Genomic DNA, 22,114 nt, shown 5'->3' with positions numbered 1-22,114 from the left:
CTGCCAACTGAGCTAGAATGGTTATTATAAGATAGGAAACTTGTATGTCTGCAGTACACAAGATTTTCACAACCCACACCAAAGCATTCGCTATAAATGTCTCCAATTTAACCCCAGTGTTTTGAGTTTGCCAGCACTGTTCTCTGTCTTTAATGTGGGCATTGCTGTGAGGCGTAGCGGTTCACACATTGGATAAAGGTGATTTTGAGTCGTAAAACTAGTACTGAACTCCAGGGCTGCAGTAACATCATTCATCAAACACTTCCATTTTGCTACATTAACTCCAAGCAGCCTGAGCTGTTACAATAGCCTTATAAAGAAACAGGTCCAACACATATCGTATTCTGAGCATGTTTTCACAACAAACCAGATCATCAATAAAGGATGTTCTAAACTGTGCTCTGGAGAGCTCACATGTAAACTTCCATGTGTTGTTTTGAGCACACTATGGACAGGCACAGCGAAATGAACACAAACAGCTGAAGAATTTGCTTTGCGAGCAGAGTTTTGTTCAACAGCTCATATGGATGCCTTGTGTACATTGTGAATGTTTCTTGCTGTTCAAATCGCTCAACAAAACAGGAGGACACATGCATTGAATATGTCAGGGGAGTGATTGCTATCAAAATATGCTTTCAACAGAAAAATGGCTTGTAAAGTATTAGTAGGCTATAGTTGGTTTTGCAACTCTTCTGGGAGATGTACTTTGATGTGTTGGACTGATATGGTTTGCTTCAAAATAGTTCTATGTGTCCAGGTCTTTGACTAATAAGGTTTGGTCCACATTGAAGCTTATTCTGGCACACAAAATTGGCACACAGGAGATCAAGGTGAATAGTGAGCAGCAACCTAAGAGCTCCAACATCTACACAAACGTTCAGATGATTAACACACACACACACACACACACACACACACACACACGAAGTGCTTGAATAAAAGTCTTCTGTAAAAGGGGAAACACAGATGCTTGAACAACTGATTAAAAGAACATTCAAAAGAAATACCAAAATACCAATAAATATATATATTTTAACAAGAATCTGTAATAATAAAAAATGATATCTTAAAGGTTAGTCTGGATGACATTAAAACAAACACTTTGGAACTGCTCTCTATCACTTCACCCAAACAAATCAATTTAATTCAGAAAAGATAGTCTGAGAAGACAGTCGTGGATGTCATTTCATACGTCTACCACAAGAGGACAGAACTGCATCTAAAATGCAAAAAAAAAAAAAAAAAGATTTTACATTTATTTAAAATGAAAGGTCATTGAGAAGGAATTAAAATGAATAAAAAGTGATTATTTCAAATAGAACAAAGTATAATACTGTTATTACTGAAGATATTATTTGAAATACTGTTTATATATATATATATATATATATATATATATATATATATATATATATATATATATATATATATATATATATATATATATATATATATATTTATATAATACTGGTCTAAAAAAAACAAAAAAACATATACACTTCAACTACAGAGAGACAAATATTTTCCATATCAAATTTTATTGCTGACATGCATGTAGAGATTTGATGAAGTACAAAAATATGTCTTTTATACAAATTTGTTTTTCATCTCTGTACAATTACCCATTTTTTTTTTTCTTTGACACCATTCTAACCAAGCAGCTTACAACATCAAACGTTCAGGCAAGTTTCATCATGTTTCGTTTTACATCAGATTTAGATTTTCCAGTTTTAATAAAAGATGCAAAAAAAGTAACCATTCTAAAGAGAAATCTCCCAATTTATGAAACATCTGCACAAAGTGGCCTAAAAAAAAGAAAAGAAATTCAAAGTCAAACTTAATGTTCAGTATCTTCCCTTGCACTGTCTTTGTGTTTGAGTATTCATCATTTGCAAAACACCCACATTCACTCAAATATCTGCTGCATCTTATGGCACGTCTTGCTAATTAGAATCATGCACTAATTGCTTTTAAACTGTATACAGAGCTCAACAAAGTACGCTTCTCATGCTGCAGACAGAATTTGGACATCACAAAACTGTCTATGCAAGATGGGGGGGTGGGAGGTGCACTTGCAGTCACTTAGGTAGGGGGCATATTAAACAAATTTACTAATTTCTTTCATCTAGGTTTTGGGTACAGACTACACAACCACATCAACAGCAGTCATATTGCAACCGTACAGATTTGCTATGATATAATGGCTTTTGTGAGAACTCTACGCGGACCTAGTATATAGCCTTGAGGCACTCCTTTTTGTGTCTATGGAAAGGACTTTGATTTGCTCACAAATAGCTCCTCTCCATCAAGTCACACATATTATCCACTACAATACTGCTTTTTAACCAAATAAATTCACATTGAGCTGGGAAAAACTAATGCTTTCAAAGGTGGCTTATGTGGAACATTGGTGTGATTCTTCAAAATAATAATACCCTGTACTGGGTTTTGCACTACTGATGCCCCCATTCGCCATTACGATGTCTTTCACACTGGCCAGAGTGCGGTATCATCCTTTACCTCGCAAGATAAACTCTACATCGATTCTACATGTCATGCTAATGTGCACATTGACTTAAAATAGAGCTATGCAAAGTCAGTCTCCTAATTAGTGTAGCTTAATATACCGACAGGATTGTTGCAATAATTATTCAAGAATTTAAAAAAAAAGAAGGAAAGAGAGTCAATAAAACAAAACCTTCACTGAAGATAGAAGGGGAAAAAACGTGAGAGATCACAGCAATGCTTTCGAGTGATATATGATCTCTACATTTACTATGGCAGATTAATTAAAACAGCAAATAAATTAAAAGGAAAACAGAAAGGTAAGCAAGTACTACCAGGCTTTACGTCTTTGAGAGAGGAAATCAAAGTGAAGATTAAAAAGGACAAGTCAAGCTGCTAGTCATGAGCTCAGAGACCTACAGTCCTGAATGACCTTTTCATCTAATGACATGAGTGGAGCCAGACATAAAGGCATTGCAAACTAAGCCACAGGTCCATGCAAGCCAACCGCCTAGTATACTAAGATATATTCTAGCATCAAAAGTACATATTCACTGTTCATGGTTGAGAATCTGTCGATAATCTAAGGCTAGATATCCCACAGTTATGCTTTATACAAATGGGGTAGCTTAAATGGGATTGGAAAAGTCAAATGAGATTAAGAATCGGTTTCCTTGCAAAAATTCTCACAAAAGAAACAGATTAAGAGGAGTGAGTTTGATGGCATTTCCTTCCTGATGAGCTTGAAATATTGAATAACCATACATGAAATGAGGGGTTTGTTGAGGGAGTAAAATTAAAAGAAAAACAAAAAGAAACAGTCCCCTATGCAATTGGTTTCTCTCTTATCACGGTGGCCAAAAACGTTCCCTAGCGGCCAATCCTCGATCCCTGAGCTGCAGCTGAAATCTGTGTGGGGAACGAAAGCACCGGAGATAGAGGACATGGCAGAAGATGCACTTTGATGGCTTGGCATGCTATCAGAGGGTGAGCGCTATAGATGGAGGAAAACAAAAGGAAAGGAGGGCTTAAGGGCTGTGCTTACAGGGCTTATCTTGGCTTAGACTTCCGCATGACTGCCGGCTCAGCCGCCCTGCTTCCTGACAGTTTCATCCCATCACCAGCTGTCCCATACCTCATCTTTTTCCAAGCACAGCCCCGCAAAGAGTCCCTATGTGATATACACACCAATATCCATGGCTGTCCCACCCAGCTCAGTTTTCGAGAGTCCGTTGTAGTGGCATAAAACATGTTTAAAATGTACATTTCTGTTTACAGTTGGGGGAATGCACAGGAAATGGTGGTCTTGATATTTATGCTGCCTTCTGATTGGACGAAAGCAAAAGGGGAGAGTAACGTACCAGTAACGCCGGTTTAGATGCCAAGTTAAGCTTTTGGTTGTATGCATCTAGACACAGATGCTAGCTGCCAACAGAAACCCATTCGAATAGAGGAATGAGAAACATGCGCTGCTATGATTTCAGTAATATGAGGTTATTAGCTTTCTAACGTATACTTAACATCTTCAAATGGCAAAAAAAGAGAATAATCTTACTTAAAATGCTACTGTTATTGTAGGAGAGGAGGGGGAAAAGCTTATTTAGATTGAGGAAAAACCAATCACTGGTTTTGACACAGAATAGTTACACAACCACAATGCTAATGCTCATGAGCCTGTGCTTGTCTCCCCCTCAACATAAGGAGTCCTGCTTTCATAAGAACGGATAGCATTGTTAAAAACTGACCAAGAAAGGAGGAAATAGAGAGATAGAAAAAATGGTAAGAGGTAGATTTGCAGTCATAGATGCAGATGGGAGCGGAACAGACAAACTGGTTGAGGGGAACAGAACGAAAGGGTTGATCATGTGATCTGAGGCATTTCTGTAGAAAGTGCTGGGGGAGAGGTGGATGGGGAAGGGTGGTTGTGTGTCATCTGCTACATGATTCTGTTGGGGTATTGCTGAAAGTGTGTGTGTGTGTGTGTGTGTGTGTGTGTGTGAGAGAGAGAGAGATTTGGGCAAGGATTGGCATGGTGGAGGTGGTGTTGGTGGTCAGAGTCTCATTAGACCTTTGTGCCGCCCATAGGCAGAGTCTGTGTCCTGTGTGGATGAATGGAGCAACAGAGCACTGAGCTGTTCCTTGGCCCTTGTTTGTGTCTGACAGACTCATGCTGCGTACTCACAAACACTCTTTCACACACAACGTACATACAAGTGTGCGCCTAGTTCGGAGGCTCGCTCCACTCCCGGTGACCACCGCCCACGGACAGAAAGGCGGTGCTACTTCCGGAGGAAGCGCTGGGCCAGTATTGCGGCATCCAGAGGACTGATGGGCTGTGCATCGCGGCCGAGGCGCCTCACTGGAGGCACGTTACCGAAATGCCTCTTGCTGAGGAAGTTCTTGGTCTCGTGTATAGTGTTCTTCTCTTCTGCCAACAAGAGCTGTTGCCTCATGTAGTTCTCAAATTCGTACTGAGACGACTCCTCTGTCACTTTCGCCTGAGGATATAATAAAAGACTGTTTCAGAGCCAGTAAGAACCTCATCATAGTAATGCTAGTTAAAGAGTAAATTCCTATTATTCTCAATCCCAGCTGTCAGGTTGGTAGGATTCTCAAGCAGAGCAAACCAACCAATGGTGTGAGTTTAAGGTGGGACTTTCAGTTAACCCGGTTTGAAAATATATTTTTACAATTTCGTTCAGAGCTACAAGAGGCACTACACAATTTTGCCCCTTATTTATAAAACACAAGTAAAACAAACATGTACAATGTTAACAAATCATTTCATACATAAATTGTCCCATTCATTTAAATGCAACAATTTATGCATCAGGGTTTTAAAGCAGTGGTTCCATATAATAATATATTTTATTTCAAATAATTTTAAGTTAACCTGTGAACCTTGTGTTTCATAAAAAAGGCCCTTCACCCTTAAACTTTCATATAATTGTAATTCCTACGAGTGGTACTGACCTCCTGAAGATGTTCGGGGTGGTTAAGCTGATCGTCTATGTCTGGCACCACTTGTAGAGGGCCACTCAGCGAGGACACAGATTGCCTGTTTAAAAAATAAAAATCTTTCAATGACAAATAGAAATTTTCAGCTGTATAGCCAAGGGAGCTTTAAATGCATCATTGAAAACTGCAATGGATTGCAAAAATTGTGGCGAGACAACATCGCTGACCCAACATGACACCACCCATTACATGAATTCCTAAGAAGTTATGTGAACTCTGACAAGAACTCTTAGCTAAAAATGGAACTATAAAGCTGATCTCATATCAGATGAGACGCACCAGGATGCGATGATGGCGCTCAGAGACTCGAGCACCTCGGTGGCAGTGAGCCTCTGCTGAGGGTCGAGCACCAGAAGCTTCCTGATCAAACACACCGTACTTTCTGATACCCGCCCATCCCTGCATAAACAAAAGACAAAGACGCATAAGCATTTCCATTAACATTTCACAGACTTCATTGAAAGTAATAGCTCGCAAAAAAAAAAAAAAAATTCTAAGGTGTGCAATTATTTTCAGGGAAATGCACGGCTAAAGTAGTTCCAGGCAGGTGTTGACCGCATTACAGTTCCATATCACTTCGTCAAATGATTTCAGTTATTACAAAAGGTCCTTACAGCCTACAACAGCAAAAATAAATAAATAAATAAATAAATACAACAACACTGACCAACCAAATAAATATAGTAAGCAACAGGATAAAAACGGCAAATTATTTCCATGTTTTTTGCCACAAAATTGTTTTATTATGTAGCACATACTCTATCTCGCTCCCACTCAAAAGCGTACACATACAGTATGGACCAAGTGTGCCACACAAGTACTGAAAAGTGAAGCCAAAGCGTCTCGATCGCCCCCGGAGGTTGGTCCCAGTATAAGTCATAAACCCCACCTCCCCATGAAGTCTATCACTTAAATTTTAAAGTCTATCACTTAAATTTTAAGCTACATGACATTTTTCACTAGCGAGGTAATAATGGCTCTGTTCTTGAAGCAGATAAACTTACAGTTTCGCTATTAGAGATGCTGTGCTCTCTCTCTCTAGCCTCTGTTATTAGCACTAAATATGCATAATATGATTCATTTTCATAAACGATAATAAATAACAATAATTATAATCTATTAATTAATCGGTCTAATAACTACTAATAACTGTCTAATCTACAAATATAATAGTTACCCGTCTACCAAGCTCTGACAATGTATGGAATATTATATTAAGAGATTATCCAAATTTAAAAACAAAAAACAATAGGCCTATACCTTTAAAAGCAAGGATTTGTCGGTCATGGCATACTGCTTTAAGTCCATCGCACCGTGTGAGCAAATTAAATTGTGTAGTTCGCCTTACGTTCATCATTAGTTACTGGACAGAACCATTGATACCATTTTCATATCTGGAGAGGACATGAGCTCGACATGGTTTAAAAAAAAAAAAAAAAACGCGCATTACACCCGGTTACGGCACATGTTCTCTAGACTCCGTCGTTATGGAAACAAGGATGCTAACATGCAATGACCCGCAAATGAACTTCTCCACTACTTCTTGTGAAATTGATTTCATTATAATTACTATTAGTATTAAACACGCTGCAAAATCCTTATTTGTATATTCAACTATGTGTGGGTCTATGTACCACCTCGGGTGTGCATTATTTTCTAAAAATTCAACAGCCCATCATCAATTATTCCTTATTTATACTACGGCATATGTCATATGACAATTTTAAGTGCGGAAAAGAAGAAAATTTTAGTCACAGTTTAATGAAAATCTTGACACGATGTGAACAAGTGTGTTTTTTTATATTTTTGAGTGAACTATCCTTTTAAACTAGGGCCAACACAATATTTGCTAATTAACATGTTTAAACACATTTGATTAATATCAAAGCACAGAGATAATGGAGAGACTCACTCAGGGATGGAGTACTCTGCTGCTTTGATCTTGCGGAAGAGCTCTTGAGGTATACTGTCATAGAACGGGAACTGGCCGTAGAGCATGGTGAACAGCACCACACCGAGTGCCCACATATCGCTGGGTTTACCACGGTACGGTCGACCTACATGGGAACACAAAGTGCAATTTCAACAGGCAGCTCTACAACAGATTGCTTATTCAATCAGACTCGAACTTTCTCTTGGCACAGTATCAAACGCTACAAAAGTACATACATAAGTATGTAGATAAGTACATACATAAGTACGTAGATAAGTACGTACATAAGTTTTCAGCACCCATTACTCAAGTCTTAAGTGTCACATGACCCTTCTGAAATCATTCCAATATGCTAATTTGGTGCTCAAAAATTATTTTATTTATTATCAATGTTGAAAACAGTTTTGCTCCTTAATATTTTTGTTAAAAAAAACGTGATAGCATTTATTTGAAATTGAAATAATTTGTAACATTTGTAATCATAACATTGTAAATGTCTTTACTGTCACTTTTAATCAATTTAATGCATCCGTGCTGAAGTATTAATAAAAAAAATCGAATTGACCCCAAACTTATGAATGGTGTGTTTAAAAGACGGTGACACTCTTGGAAGCATGTTATATAGTCCCCCAAAACCTATTCACACTCACCATACTGGTTTGTTTACCACCATAAATGGGCAAAAGAATGCCAGAAGAGTACAAATGAGTCATGGGAGCTTGTTTTAAAAGAGGGGTTAATTGGGTAGGTTTCTGTTTGGTAAACAACTTGATTTGCATGGTATATTTTTCTGTAATGTACACATTCTCTCTTTCTACTTCGACCCTACGCATGAGAAAGTGAAAGAGGGGGAGAAAGAGTGAGCGATGGAAAAACAGTGAGAGGAAGAGAGAGAGAGAGAGATAGGGAGAGAGAGCAGGAAGAGTAGTTCCTCTCTGCATGACTCATTGTGATGACTCACTGAAGCAGCTCTCCCTTTGTTCTGCTGTCATATTCGGCTGATTTACTCCCAGTTTCTTTCTGTCATTTTACTGTGAATGGAGACCACAAACAAGAGCTCGACTGCACCTCTATTTAACATGCATGCTCGGAATGCACCATCTAACCAGAGCCTACATCCACAGAGGTCTCGGAAAAACCCAGAAAACACATGAAAGACAGTTTTGGAAAGGTTGTGTTGTCGGATATTTTAGCTAGTGCATCAACTAAACGAAAAAGATTTGAAAGCAGGGACTTTTAACCATTTCATACAAATAGCACTCTGCACACAGTTTTTCAAATGACATTTCAGTTTTGAATTAATCATACTTGTACTTAAAGGGATGGTTCGGAGTAATTTCAACCTAGGCTCCTTTGCACCATGACCTCGAGCCAAACACCCCCCCAGAAGCTTTTTTTCCCTTGGTCGAACATTATTAAAGTTAGAGCTTATTTAGAGATATCAGCCGAATGGCTTAGTGTAGGCGCTAATGGATCCAAGGTTGTATCTCGTAAATTACCCCACTAATAATGCCCGGAATGGTACCAAACTTCTGCAGTGGTACAAATAGGTTCTGTACTCATAAAACGAGGCATTGGAAAGTTTGTAAGTTCATCATTTATTTAAATAACACTTGCCTGATGGCTTATGCTACCGCTAACCCGGACGTCAAAGTCACTTCCGTGATTTGGGAAAAGCCCGTAAAAGTCCTGGCAGAAAGCGATGCACAAGGATGTAGTGAAACGACGCCCAGTTCCAGGAATGCACTAATATTTTGTTGGTAGTACCAGTTTGCAACAATTAGTTGTATACACAAGTTGTCAACACTTCAGAAAAAAAAAAAAAAAAAATTGGATATACCAAAAAAACGTTTTCAGCAACAACGGGTGTTTGGCTCGAGGTCATGGAGCAAAGGACCCTAGGTTGAAATTACTCCGAACCATCCCTTTAATTATCAGTGTCATTATGCTTTATTTAATTTTTCACTAAGCTGATGCCGTCTTTGAATTAGGCAAAACAAAAAATAGGTATCTCAGGAGGCAACCTTCCTTTTGGAATAGACTTAGGTGTCAGACAGAAGCCTGTGATGCCTTGATGCACAGGTTTTTGAAGCTATATGAATTTATTTACATACTTTGTAAACTGTTTCATTACAAATTTGCTTTGCCATGTAAAAACAAAAAAACAAAGAGAGTCATATAATTGCATTTCATTTTAATTGTACTTTATACATTTTAATGTGGGAGGGACAACAAGACATTTAGCTGAATGTCAGCTTCTAGTGGCTTGAAAGTAACTTTAATTGTAACCATAACAATTGTTGGTGATACAATATTTGGCCTGCTGAAGACCCCTGAATATTTTATATTTTAAGAATATAAATATTTAGTAATATTTTTAATTAAACATAAGCTAAACAATTGACAGCATATGTAGCACACTGACAAAAACAATATCGACTAGCCACATTTAAGTTTGTGAAAACCAAAAAAAAAATCCTGACAGTAATGTACTTATAATGAAGTTCCATGGGGTAAGCGTGCAATTCTCCATAGACATCCAACGTAAGTATTTCTTAACGCATGTTTTTAGAAATTTTATATAAAAGGTCCAAATATTTCCTCTTTTGACTACATAAATATACATATACCTCTTTCGACTACATAAATGTTTGACTCAAGATAAACAGCGAGTCTCATGTACTGAAATTACATCACTTGAGTGAACTTCGGTTCCACAAAGAAAGAGATTGTTTGGAAAGATAAACCTCGTGATACGACCGCAGTTAATTTTATCTGTAACAAGCTTAAGGGAAGAGTTTTGGTATCGAGTCGTTGAGCTAACAGGTCAAGTCCTGCGGCACACAACACAAATAATGACTTTAATAAACGTAACTATTGCTCATCCATGCTGACGGTTTGTGACTGCTGTCCTGATTAGGGCCGTGTAGGTGGTTGGGTTTATGAGCTTTGATTACAGTGGTGACATGAAGGGTGAGTCATGTGAGTCACACACATAAACACACACAGAGAGAAAAGCTGGATTCTCACCACTTAGGACATCTGGGCTGATGTAGGCTGGACTGCCTCGCTGGTCCTTTAACAGATCTTCTTCACTCACCAAATGCTTGCCAAGGCAAAAGTTCGTGATGGTGATCCGATGGGTCCTGGAGCACACAAACACAACATGCCGATGACGTCAAAAAACCAACCAAGAATTCCAAGTCGCGCTGTTTATTAAAAAGACAGCTTGTGAAATAAAGGTCATAATTTACCACGAAATCAAAAGGACAAAAAAAAGACAAAATTATATGTTATATAAAGAAAATATTAAAGGGACAGTTTTTGAGGCCCATCAGTTTTTTGGCAAGTAAATGATGACAGGTGAACTATCCCTTTCTTTGCAGCATAACATTATTTTCATTACATGACAATCTATCTTGTCTAAAGAAAAGGCATCAATTCTCTTTATGAAAATGAAATGAATAAATTAAATTCTTGAAATTTGTATTGCAATCTGATTCAGAAATATTTATGTTTTTGTTAGATTCCCCCTCAAAGAGCCACTCCAAATTCTGTATTCAATTCATTTCTACTGTCTGGATTATTGTGGAATACATACATGTACGTACATACACACACAATTTTACACTATATATGCAAAATCAAAATTAAACTAACTGTTGTTAGGTGAGTCATGTTTGCATCTGTGCAAACATGCCTTTGATATTTTTGTCTCTGTCATTAAATCTAATCTATGGCAGGGAGCCATTCTGCCTTTCCAGAAAGCAGAACCCAACATGACAGAACACACCGTGACTGCACTTGACAAACAAGTGAGTCACCTGTGGCTTCTCACAAGCTCGGTGATGACTAATCTTTGCACCTCAGAAAGGAAAGAACAGCACTTTTTCAGTGACAGGCATGCAATGAAAACAAGCACACCAACATACAGAGAAATATTTAAAAAATACATTCACATTTACAATGAGCAAAACTAACGCGTCAGCTGACTGAGCTGAACTGTGGGACCTCCAATGTGAGAATTCACACACTCAAGAGCTGTAATCTCCCTTCATTCAAAACAAAAAAAACATCCACCACAACAGCTACATCTCTCAGCTACATCCTCTTTTCCCATGCTTCCCCAGTTACGCTCTCACTTTCACACCCTGAAAGTGACTGTCACACTTACGCCTAACAGTTACAAACAGGCTCGTTCCAGAAGCTTTGTTTTTCCCAGAAGAATTTCTTACTGGTTTAAGGCTCATTACCATCTTCATTTAAAAAGGAGGGTCATGATTAAATTAGATTAGAAGTGAAAAGAGAGTTGAAATTAGTCACAATGGACTACGTGAAAAAACGCTATCCATTCTACACAGCATCTGTACCAGTTATAATCTGTTTAAGTTTTCAATTTCAGCTTACTTTTAATGGTGTATAAATAGTCAATTTAACAAAATGAATCAAATGCAACAATATTTTTACGCATTAACTGGATCCACTAAGATCCAGATATCTCACACTCATCGACAATTTGCTAAAGTTTGTGCGTTTCAAGGCATTTGAATACATAATATTCAAAAGTTTTGCGTTGAATGGAGATGACTGTGTCGTTTTTTCAGGGCAATTTCACATGGTGGCAATATTTTCAAATGACATGCTCCTAAATGTCACAAACTGGTTGTCTTACATGACGTTCTTTACATGCAGCATCTAATTCCTGCTAGTTTTTATCTTCATAATAGTTTCTCTAAATGGAAGCTTTTATCTGACTTCATCATGAAAAAAATGAAAAAAAAGAAAAAAAGTCAGCAAGTGTTTCTCCTCAGGACATTCTCATTGCTCACTCTCCTCTTCCTGCTCAAGTGAAGAGACCAGAAGCCTCCCAGTCTCTCAGTGCTGCTAAAATTAGCCCCTGTTGATGGGAAAAGTTAAATGGTTTAAACGCAAGAGGAAGTCTCAATGTTGAAATCCAGTCAGAACTGCCTTCGCTGGGTGAGGTTAATGTGGGATTTTGATGCAATTGTTTAGTATTGGAGTTCCTTTGCTTGGGCAATCTGTGCTGTACGAGGAACAAAGCTAATAGTGAAAGCAAATGTGCAGATCAGGCAGTTTGTTCACTTTTATAGAGCCTTAATGTTGACAGCCATATGGTGCTCCCTAAAGAGCCGAGTGTGTAAGCTATGAAGTAGGGAAAGGAGGTATGAAATGATGGTACCAACGCTTGTGAATTGTGAGAGAAGCTTCTGCACTACATGGCAGTTACTGACAAAATGCTGATGGATAAAGCCTTCACAGGTTGATTCTGCAGCATGCAGAAAGCTCCACAGATATTACATGTCAGAACCACATTCAGCAGTCATTTTCGAAGGCCCAAGTATCATATCATGGACCACTTATGACTAATACCGAGTACTTTCCATTCCACCCAAATCCAACAGTCTGCCGGCTGGGCAGGGTCACACAGACAGTCGGATCAGAAGGGTATTTGGAGAGTGAAAAAGCGAGGGGGGGGGGAGAGGGGTCTGCCAGCGTTACATGAGTGTGACTCAGCTCTGAGCTATGAATCCTTTGGCAGAGGGCTATATTATCTCCAGCTGGGACACAGTGTTCTGCTCTCTTGCTGAACTGAAGCAGACAGACCAGACTGCTCGGTTTCATCACCATAGGGTCCAGTGACAAGTGTGCATACGTGTGGATGTTTTCTTTTGCTGTTCATCAATGCAATACCAGTCTTTTTAATTGACTCCCATGGAACAAGCGTAAAATGCTTGACTCAACAATGGCACATGCAAGAAATTAAGATGGAAAAAAAAAGAGAAAAAAACAAATGCACTGCCACACCAGGCAAAAACAAATGCACTGAAACTCACGTGTTACTCAATGTTCATATTTCATAACTTGACAAATCTTTTCTGAGAAAATTTAGAATTGCATCTGGGTAAGTTTTCCCAAGCAATATTAATTTGGGGTTGATTTGTTTTTTAATGTTTATAAAAATAAATGTTTGCAATTTTGAATACAATTTAAAATACATTGTAAAATGTATTCCTGTGTGGCAAAGCTGAATTTAAGCAGCCATTACGCCAGTCTTCAGTGTATTTAAAGAAACAGTGATCCTATTTTTTTTTCACAATGTAAAAGTCTTTACTGTCAAGGTAGATCAATTTAATGCATCCTTGCTTATTTCTTTCAACAAAAAAAAAAAAAAAAAAAAACCTGACCCAAACGTTTGAAAGGTAGTGTAAGTAAGAAGCATTTTTAGATAATAAAACAGTAGGCTTTGTTTTTCTGTGGGCTTGAAGGGGTTAATGGCAAAAAATGCTGCATAATGCATACCATCTATTCAACCAGCCAGAACGCAAGTACAGTTGCCTGTAAAGAGACAAGGAAGAGAGAGAGGATGATGAAAGAAACTAGACCCACTCCTCCTCTCTCTACACATGCCACTGAGCTTATATGGTGTGACGGGTTTCATAATTAGACAAGCTGGGCACTTATGTGACCGAACTACAATATGTGAGAACTCAGTGGCGAACAACACATACTGGCAAATGTGACAGGCAGAACTGAGGATTTTCAATTAGTCAGTAACTCTCTCGTTCCTCAGGACAGTTGAAATGGCAAAGACAACAGAGCTGTTTTTAGAAGCATTCCCATTCCACACACGGCAGAAACACATGCAACACGGCACATATGGTGTTTGGAGAGGGTCTTTATGGATGAGGGATTGGGAATTCCACTAGACCTATCTGATTCACAACGCTTGCCGACATCAGATGCCTTCAAGCTAGCATGTGCGGTTTTACCACCCCCCTCCCTTCCCTGGCTCTATCACCCTCTCCTTTTTTCCAGGGAATGAACCGGGGGCACGTTCCATGCCTGTTCGTTTTAACTGGGATAGTTTCCCGCTGCTCCCTCCCCTCCCTCTTCAGCCTGTGGGGATGAATCACACTCGCACTAAGAGCTCAAGAGGAGAGGGGTCAATGAGGCCAGACGGTGCTCCATGAAACCCCAACAGAGAGCCGAGCGCACAGAAAACACCACTAGCACAGCGTCAGCAGGTAAAAGGAAGAGGAAAGACGTCTTACCTTTTATTGAGCACCATGTTTCCAAGCTTCAAGTCTCTATGCACGATGTTCTTCTACAATGGTAAGAACAGTGAACGGTTACAATATATACAAGAAGATATGGGCTACAAGTTGGACAGCATGCAACCTGACAATCACCGTTATATTATATTACAGATAAATACCATGCATCATTCACCACATTACTTTAGGTGATTTACACATTATAATCAGCAAAAAAAATGTCATGTGCAATCATTTTACTTCTGCAATATGACAAACTTCCCAACAAACAGAACTAATTCAATGAGGAAAGAAAAAAAATTGCAGGACATTTTATCCATCAGAAACCATAGCACAAAAAAAAATAGTAGCTAAAAAATAAATATTTTTGCTATCCGAAAAAGCTGATATAGAAAATAAATATTAGATTCAAAAAAACTTAAATGAAAATTTGAAATGCGTCCGGTTTTGATTTGGTCTTGGCTTTAAAACCAGTTCACCATGGCAGCTCACCTTATGTAACGCCTCCACCACTCTCACCACATCATAGAAGATAACGATGGCCTCGCGCTCGCTCAATCGCTTCTCTTTGATGACATAATGCTGCAGGTTGATGAGGTCGGCCGTCTTGTCGCTGAAGTCGTGGGCACAGAGGCAGTCGAGCACCAGACAGATTCGTCTCTTCATCTTCCGCACTTTGTTGGCCTCCATGTCCTCGACAATCTCATAGGATCGGTCCTGAGACAGAAAAGTGAAAGAGAATGCATTATAAAAGTTTTGCGCAGACAATAATTGCAGGGACAGCATAAAAGACTTTGCCTCGGCCGACCCAGCAGTGCATTTAACAGTGTCTAAAAAGAAAACTGATACATAACCGCACCATTAAGCTTTTGAATGGCTTGGAGAAGAAAATACTGTGTTTCACGTACAAGATGACGCTAATGGACTGGTGGTACAAAAAGGAAAGCGGCGATTCTCCTGTATGACTCGACATGTGCAACAGCTTGAATGATAAAAGCCCTCCTTCGGTCACCTGAGACCGGGGTCAAATGAGGGCCACAAATCGATCGGCAGTGTGGTTTGTGTTTGCAATGACTGCGCCTCCGAACATAAGAGGCGATCCATAATTAACTGGCCCACTCTAGAGACAAGCTATAATAAACCAATCAATACTGCAAGCTTCAATGAATGGCCCTGACAGCACAGTACGGCTTGTTCTGCAGCCGATTTTCACCAGGGAAGAAAGGAGAGGTCTATGATATAGTTAAAAAGCCGACGCAAGAGAGGGAGGGGAAAAAGCATCTCAAAGAGAAAGTAAGTGGTGAGTCACTGCTAGCACTTTGTGATGAAAATGAAAACAACTGAAGGAACAAATTAAGCTGTGAGACTGAGGACATTCACAAGGGGAGGGAATCTTTAGGCGTCTCAAATCGATTCAATTTTGATTTAAAGAGTCACAGACAGATTCCAAAACAAGTTGATGCATTTCAAATTTCAAAAGACAAATCTTTGGTGAGTCAAGGCAGATTGTGTACTCTCATCCAACAATAGAAATAGAAAAAAGAGATATAAAATAGAAGAGATGGTTCAGCTCTGAAAAAAATTAAATGCACCATTATAGCAAAACAGTATATTTTGAGATCAATCAGCACGTTTTCTGTGGATGATCAATTTTCAGTTGTGTTATACATTTCATCCTGTGTAAATGCTAAATTGTTTTGTTTTTTCATAATGATTTATAATTAATAAATACTATTTGTTAGGCTCAAAGCAGAACCACTTGAGAAAGAATCATGATGCAATGAATTACTTTTTCCCACTCCTGATGTACAAGATACCAAACAATTCCAGCAGCTGCACAAATAATGCATCTTGACAAGTCATTAAAAAACTGTAATGACACATTCTACACGAGCTACTCCTAATTGGTCTTACCTGGAAGAGGCCGTGATGGTGAACCACTCCTTCTTGGTTGGAGAGCAGTGACAGTAAAGAATACTCCGTATGCAGGAGCATTTTGCCTTGCCTTTCTTCCTGTGTCTCTCCCGCCGTGTCCCCACGTTCTTCCAGGGTCAGAATCTACAACAAAGGTCAAAGGTAAGAAGACACCACGCCACTAGATCCTGTTCTAAACCTTCCTGGGGGTCTCTTATCTTCAATGTGATGGAATACTAAGCTATCAACAATCTTGAGGCAATACAGAGGGTCCATTAAAGGCTTTATCTTCAGAGAAGACAAAGATAAGTCCCTCACATGTCCTTCAACACATCTGCACAACGATCTGAGAGACACTAGACTCATGGGCATGGAAGAGTAGGGTCAAAAGGTTGACAATCACATTTCAGTCAAGCCCCTCCAGTAACAGGAGGGTTCATAAACAAAAAGGTTTAATGGTCATCTCTGAACCAGAGTCGGTCATCAATTGGACAGGATTGTAGAGATTTGTTGAGGCAGGTCAAAGGTTCATGCAAACAGTTAGACACACAGGGGCTTTTGTGTTCAGAAGCAGTCTCACTTCCCTGGTCAGGACACGTTTGAATCACGTGGGAGCGTTTTTGTGAGGTGATACAGAATGAGACTGTCAAAAAAATTTGTTGATCTGATCTCCAAGTGAACATGGATCAACATTTTTGTAGGTAGAAAATATAGATTTTTTCCCCCCAATTAATCAAGATCTTCAGAAAGATGTCTGATGGATCAATCACTGAATGAACTTACTGAATCCAGAGCAGCTACTGAATAAACAATTACATTTCACTTATACATACACAATACCGTTCAAAAGTTTAGGGTCAGATAAAAAGATAATACATTGATCAAAAGGGGCAGCAAAAACTTTAAATAAAATACAAGTAAATGCTGTTTGAACTTTCTATTCATCAAAATGTCCTGAAAAGTTTATTTCAACAAAAATATTAAGCAATCCTTTTCAACATTGAGAATAAGAAGAAATCACCATATTAGAACGATTTGTGAAGGATCACCTGACCATTTGATGTTAAGACCATGTAAACAAGGCCTAAAAGAGTACTCACTTTTAGCTGGTAGAAATCATCCGTCCCATCTTTTCTGGCTAAACACTGCACTATACTCTGCACGGGAGAGTTTCCCAGCCGTGGGCCTGTCGAGATGGGGAGGGATAGAGAAAAGGAGTGTGAAAAGATGCAAAAGGTAGTGTCAGTGCAGAGCACAGCAATCCCCCTTGAAGCCAATCATAAACACTCTCATTACAGTGCCCTGCACCACATCACACTGCCACTTCCAACTGTGACGGGTGCATTTCAAAGGCAAGACTGTAGTGTGATAGTGACATACAGGGAAAGACCTGCGGATTCAGAAGTGAAGCAGTCAATCCAAAACATTCCTGCAATTCTTTTCAAACACAGGCTTCCAAATGGAGTCTATACCTCCTCCTTCTCTTGCTTGAATAGAAACACAAAAAGATAGGGCTGGGCTAGTGTTGAAGATTCACTTGCATTACCCTGGGTGGCTTACCTAAAACAAAGGGACCGGCTCTCTTAGCATTGTTGCCCGATATCCCAGGACAAAGGAGCTTGCTGGGTCTGCCAGATGACTCTCCGGCCCCTCGTTCCGAAGCACGGCGTTTGGACATTCTGCAGATCTGAAAAGGCCAAAAACATTGAGTCGGCGTCAATACGCAATTGATAAAAACAACCTGACATGCAAACGTGGCTTCTTGACTAAAAACAAAACTCAAGCGCACCCAAACAATATAACCCTAGGACACTCATTCATTGCATTCTTGCCTTGAGGGTCAATAGCCAACCCAATAAGGTCTTTCGGTACACTGCCAAAAAAAAGTGTGAGTTATAAAGAGGGCAAATAACAGGTGGGGGAAGGAAATCTAGCAAAAGCCATGCCCTCCCTGACACCTCCAAACAGTGAGACGCCATTAACAGCTCTGCCCCTGTATGAATGGCAACCCATCAGATCCACATGCATTTGCATGAGCAAAGATTAGCAGCAGGTGTGAACTGTTTATGTGACATCCATAATAGACAATAGAAGTCCATTTACAAATGGTGCCACAGACCACAACCTGCTCGAGAAAGGCAAACGTTGAGCACTGATGGAGCTCAAATTAACTAAAATAAAGAGGAACTCTGAACTCTGCTGCTGCGATTCATGTTTTTCCTCCTTTCACTATTTGTAATCCTTCCGTTCCTTAATCTGCATGGGTTTATCTGCAAATCTCTGTGGCGTAATCTGCATATTACAAGATTTTCATACTGAACGGTCTGTAACAGGGAACATTTCGAAAGCAAAAATGTTCAGAGATCACATGACGAAGTGCAATAATTATGGACAAATATTTACGATAAAGAGATAATTATTTCAGAGGACGCCTGCTTGTTTTGTTGGATAAAGGGTTCTTGTATAATCTGATGACTGTTTCTGTGGTCCTACAGAAAGTCAAGTGGTGCTATGGACGGATATAGTGTGATTCACACAAGCCCTGGGGTTTGCACTGGTAGCAATTTGTCAGAAATATGAAATGCTGCTGTTTGACACCAATGGTAGCATGACACACGCAACCTCCAGACATCATATCACAATGCGAACAGGGGGTGGGGGAGCGCATTTAGCATCGCGGGCAGTTCTGCGCCCCCTGGGCTCTTCAAAATCAATCTCAACTCTGTTTAAATTAAGGGACAATACAGAGACTGGACATGAAATCCAAGTAATAAAATATCAATCGATGTGCTCTAATAGTGAATACATGCAAAGCAGAGCTAAAAAGGCACCCACATTTTGAATTCAGAGCTACAACAGACAGTTGTGATTCACATTTACGCTATAAGCTTAGATGAATTGTAATTTTGAATGAAATAGACATTCAAATGTAATTCTGCAACAGAGCACACAGCTTGTCTCGAGGACGTAGGAGGGGGTACAGTTGGCTGTTATCGCAGATCATTTTACACGTTTACAGCTTTTTGTCTTTCTGGGCCCAGACTGTTGACAATGTGACAGACGGGGGCGAGAGACGTGATTGCTTTCTCATCAACTCTTTTGACATGCATTATTGGAGAGCCGACATCTTTAAAACACCAAGACTGAAAATTTGACCTGCAACCTGAAAGGAAAATAATTAATCTACGGGTTGGTATTAAACCATCTGTAATAAATTTTAGGTCATGCCAAACATGAATGTGGTTGAAATTCTCTCACTGACACACATATGCATACAAAGACACAATATTGAATCCATTTCCGAGCTAGTAAATACAATTCTCAGGAAGGATGTCAATTACTCACCCTCATGTTGTTTCAAATCCGGATGACGTTCTTCTGTGGAACAAAAAAAGGAGACACTAGACAGTCTCAGTCAACATTCACTTTAATTGAATGGAAAAAAACATAATGAAAATGAATGGTGACCAAGGCTGTCTGTGCCTAATATTCAGCTTAACATCTCCTTTTATGTTCCACTGAAGAAATAAATAAAAAAATCATACATGTTTGGAACAACATGACAGCGAGTAAAAGATGACCTAATCTTTTTTTTTTTTTTAGGTGAACTGTCCCTTTAACAACAACATGCTGATGATGAAACCATGCTATATGAAAGATTACTCATACTGCTTTGCATTCAACAAACTGAATGGATGGAGTGTGGTCATCTTATGGCATTATGCACACATCACAGTCATTGGAGAAGTGAAATATCATCCCTGCATGATTTAAACGCTCTGATCCACAGTGTAGAAGAACATCTTAATATTTTATAAGATCTAAATATACTAGCTAGCTGTCACCGCATGCAAACTTTAGAACCTGGCACCGGCTGACAGCTTGATGCAACCCGTATCAGATGCGCGTTTTGCACACGTTTTGTTTGATATTTGGATGTCTAAGATTTGTGGTGTGTAAAAACAAGTGACTAATGTTTCCATTTATAGTTAAACAACAGCAGAGGGAATAGAGACAGGAGCACTGCAGTGTGATCACAACAAAGTACACGGCGTACACTTACGAACGCTGTCAAACAGCTACAAGGAAATTCATAACAATAACCACTAGTATAAATGACTTAATGAGTGTGTATAAGAAAACAAAAGCTCGTGCACTTATTTAAAATAACGAGCCTATTTGACTCCCCTTAGCATTTGCGAGCGAAACTTGCTTATTTTGTATTTGTATTCTTGCTTGTATAGTCAATATCTCAACATATAATTTAACCGGACGACAATTGAATCGTTGCAAAAGCGTGCATTTCAAGACAAAATCAAATACCACAAAGCCAGTGAGTTCACCGTGTCCCTTTAACAGACTGTGAAAATCTCCTCAACCGACCGACGGGCCATTTAACAACTTACCAAAACCGCCGAGGGAATCCTCTGTCGTAGACTAATTCTCACTCATTTCTGGCCGACTAAATGTTCAGCAGGGACGCACCGACATTTACACTCCACCACAAAGCGATTTGTTTCACGCGAACTGGAGAAATGTCACGATTACCGACAGAGGTTTTGAGGGAAAAGCCTTCTTAGGACAACTGATCACATCTTTCCATAGCAGCACCACCTGACAACGGAAATGACGCACATGCTGTGAGTGACGGAGCAGCGCAGCCAATAGAAAATGTTCTTTGGAGTTCCCGCCCCCTTACGTGCGTTCTTGAGATTGGCATTCTTCGCTTGGTGTGGAATGATAAACGTACACACTATTTAATTGAGCAGTAGAGTACTACTGCATAACTCGAGTCAGTTTTTGATAAATGTGCATTTCTTTGGAATAAAATAATAATTTTATGTATTACAATGTAAATCAGTCCATCTCCAGAACTCACTCAGACACGTATGAAGCAGTTCTAACGAAATATACCAATTTGAGTATACTGGAACAAAGCAAGTTACAAAACGGACAAAGTTTATGTATGTAAGAAATTATTTTAGATTAATATTAACATGCTCAGAGGCCTATTCATATTTAAATATGTACTGCAGACAGGTGGTTTTAAAGGTTATGGGTCATAATACAATGCCATTATTTTGCAAAAAATAAAATAAAATGTTGCATTTGTGTAAAGAACATTCTAGTGATTTTCTTTGTTTAATATAAAAGTGGAAATGTTGTCACTTTAAGAAACTGCTAAAGCCGTGGGACGTAGCCTATCTCAGACATTAGTGCCAGGGGAAATAAACATGGCACAAGGATTTCACCCAAGACTAAAGGGTAAATTAATAGATAAATAATGATGTACCTCTGTTCACACGAGCGGGGGGTTCTTGCATGCACAAGACCCTCGAGATCGTATCCAATTTTAGATCCCCCAAACTAAACAGCTGCACCCACAACATTAAGTTTCAATTTAGTGGGTTGATGCAGCGCTGCATGTCAAACAGAGAGTGTTTTTAAAGGGCAGTAACTGATTTAAGGCTGTGCTGTCTTCCTGTCTTGACTCAGCATGGCCTTTGCCTTAAACCACATGAAACACTTTTATAAGCCTGTGGCTAAACATTGGCCAACCCACGGTGTGTGGAGTGGAGACTGTGAATCATACTTTACTAGTATCCATGCCTGATAAAGAAAAAGTGGTATTGAAAAAGACTGCAAGGACAATTTCACAAGGACATGA

At 39.2% G+C, this 22,114-nt stretch overlaps 1 protein-coding gene across 2 annotated transcripts; it reads right to left on the bottom strand.

The window, feature by feature from the left end:
• Positions 1-1,519: 1,519 nt before the first annotated feature.
• Positions 1,520-21,092, bottom strand: stk40 (serine/threonine kinase 40). 2 transcript variants are annotated; one of them, XM_084089901.1, is made up of 12 exons: positions 20,853-21,047; positions 19,792-19,824; positions 18,007-18,133; positions 17,547-17,632; positions 16,447-16,590; positions 15,025-15,249; positions 14,530-14,582; positions 10,487-10,602; positions 7,436-7,580; positions 5,803-5,922; positions 5,479-5,563; positions 1,520-5,003 (listed from the first exon to the last, which is right to left on the bottom strand). In XM_084089901.1, the coding sequence occupies exons 2-12, from the start codon at positions 19,795-19,797 to the stop codon at positions 4,785-4,787; spliced, it is 1,326 nt and encodes a 441-aa protein (XP_083946027.1). In that variant the 5' UTR covers positions 19,798-19,824; positions 20,853-21,047; the 3' UTR covers positions 1,520-4,784. The 2 variants fall into 2 exon arrangements, with proteins under 2 accessions (XP_083946027.1, XP_083946028.1); XM_084089902.1 differs by lacking the exon at positions 19,792-19,824 and having other exon boundaries at positions 20,853-21,092.
• Between the last annotated feature and the right edge of the window lie 1,022 nt (positions 21,093-22,114).

The sequence above is a fragment of the Abramis brama genome (genome assembly GCF_963993115.1).
Source record: "Abramis brama genome assembly, chromosome: 17".
In the NCBI taxonomy this organism is placed as follows: Eukaryota; Metazoa; Chordata; class Actinopteri; order Cypriniformes; family Leuciscidae; genus Abramis; species Abramis brama.
The sequence above is the reverse complement of the archived record's forward strand: the minus strand, read 5'-3'. Positions and strand labels throughout refer to the sequence as shown.

Coding starts and splice junctions, on each gene's coding strand:
- stk40 (XM_084089901.1), bottom strand. Junction 14,583..15,024: donor TGGTGGAGGCGTTACATAAG/GTGAGCTGCCAT, acceptor TTACCATTGTAG/AAGAACATCGTGCATAGAGA. Junction 5,564..5,802: donor AGCGCCATCATCGCATCCTG/GTGCGTCTCATC, acceptor TTTTTTAAACAG/GCAATCTGTGTCCTCGCTGA.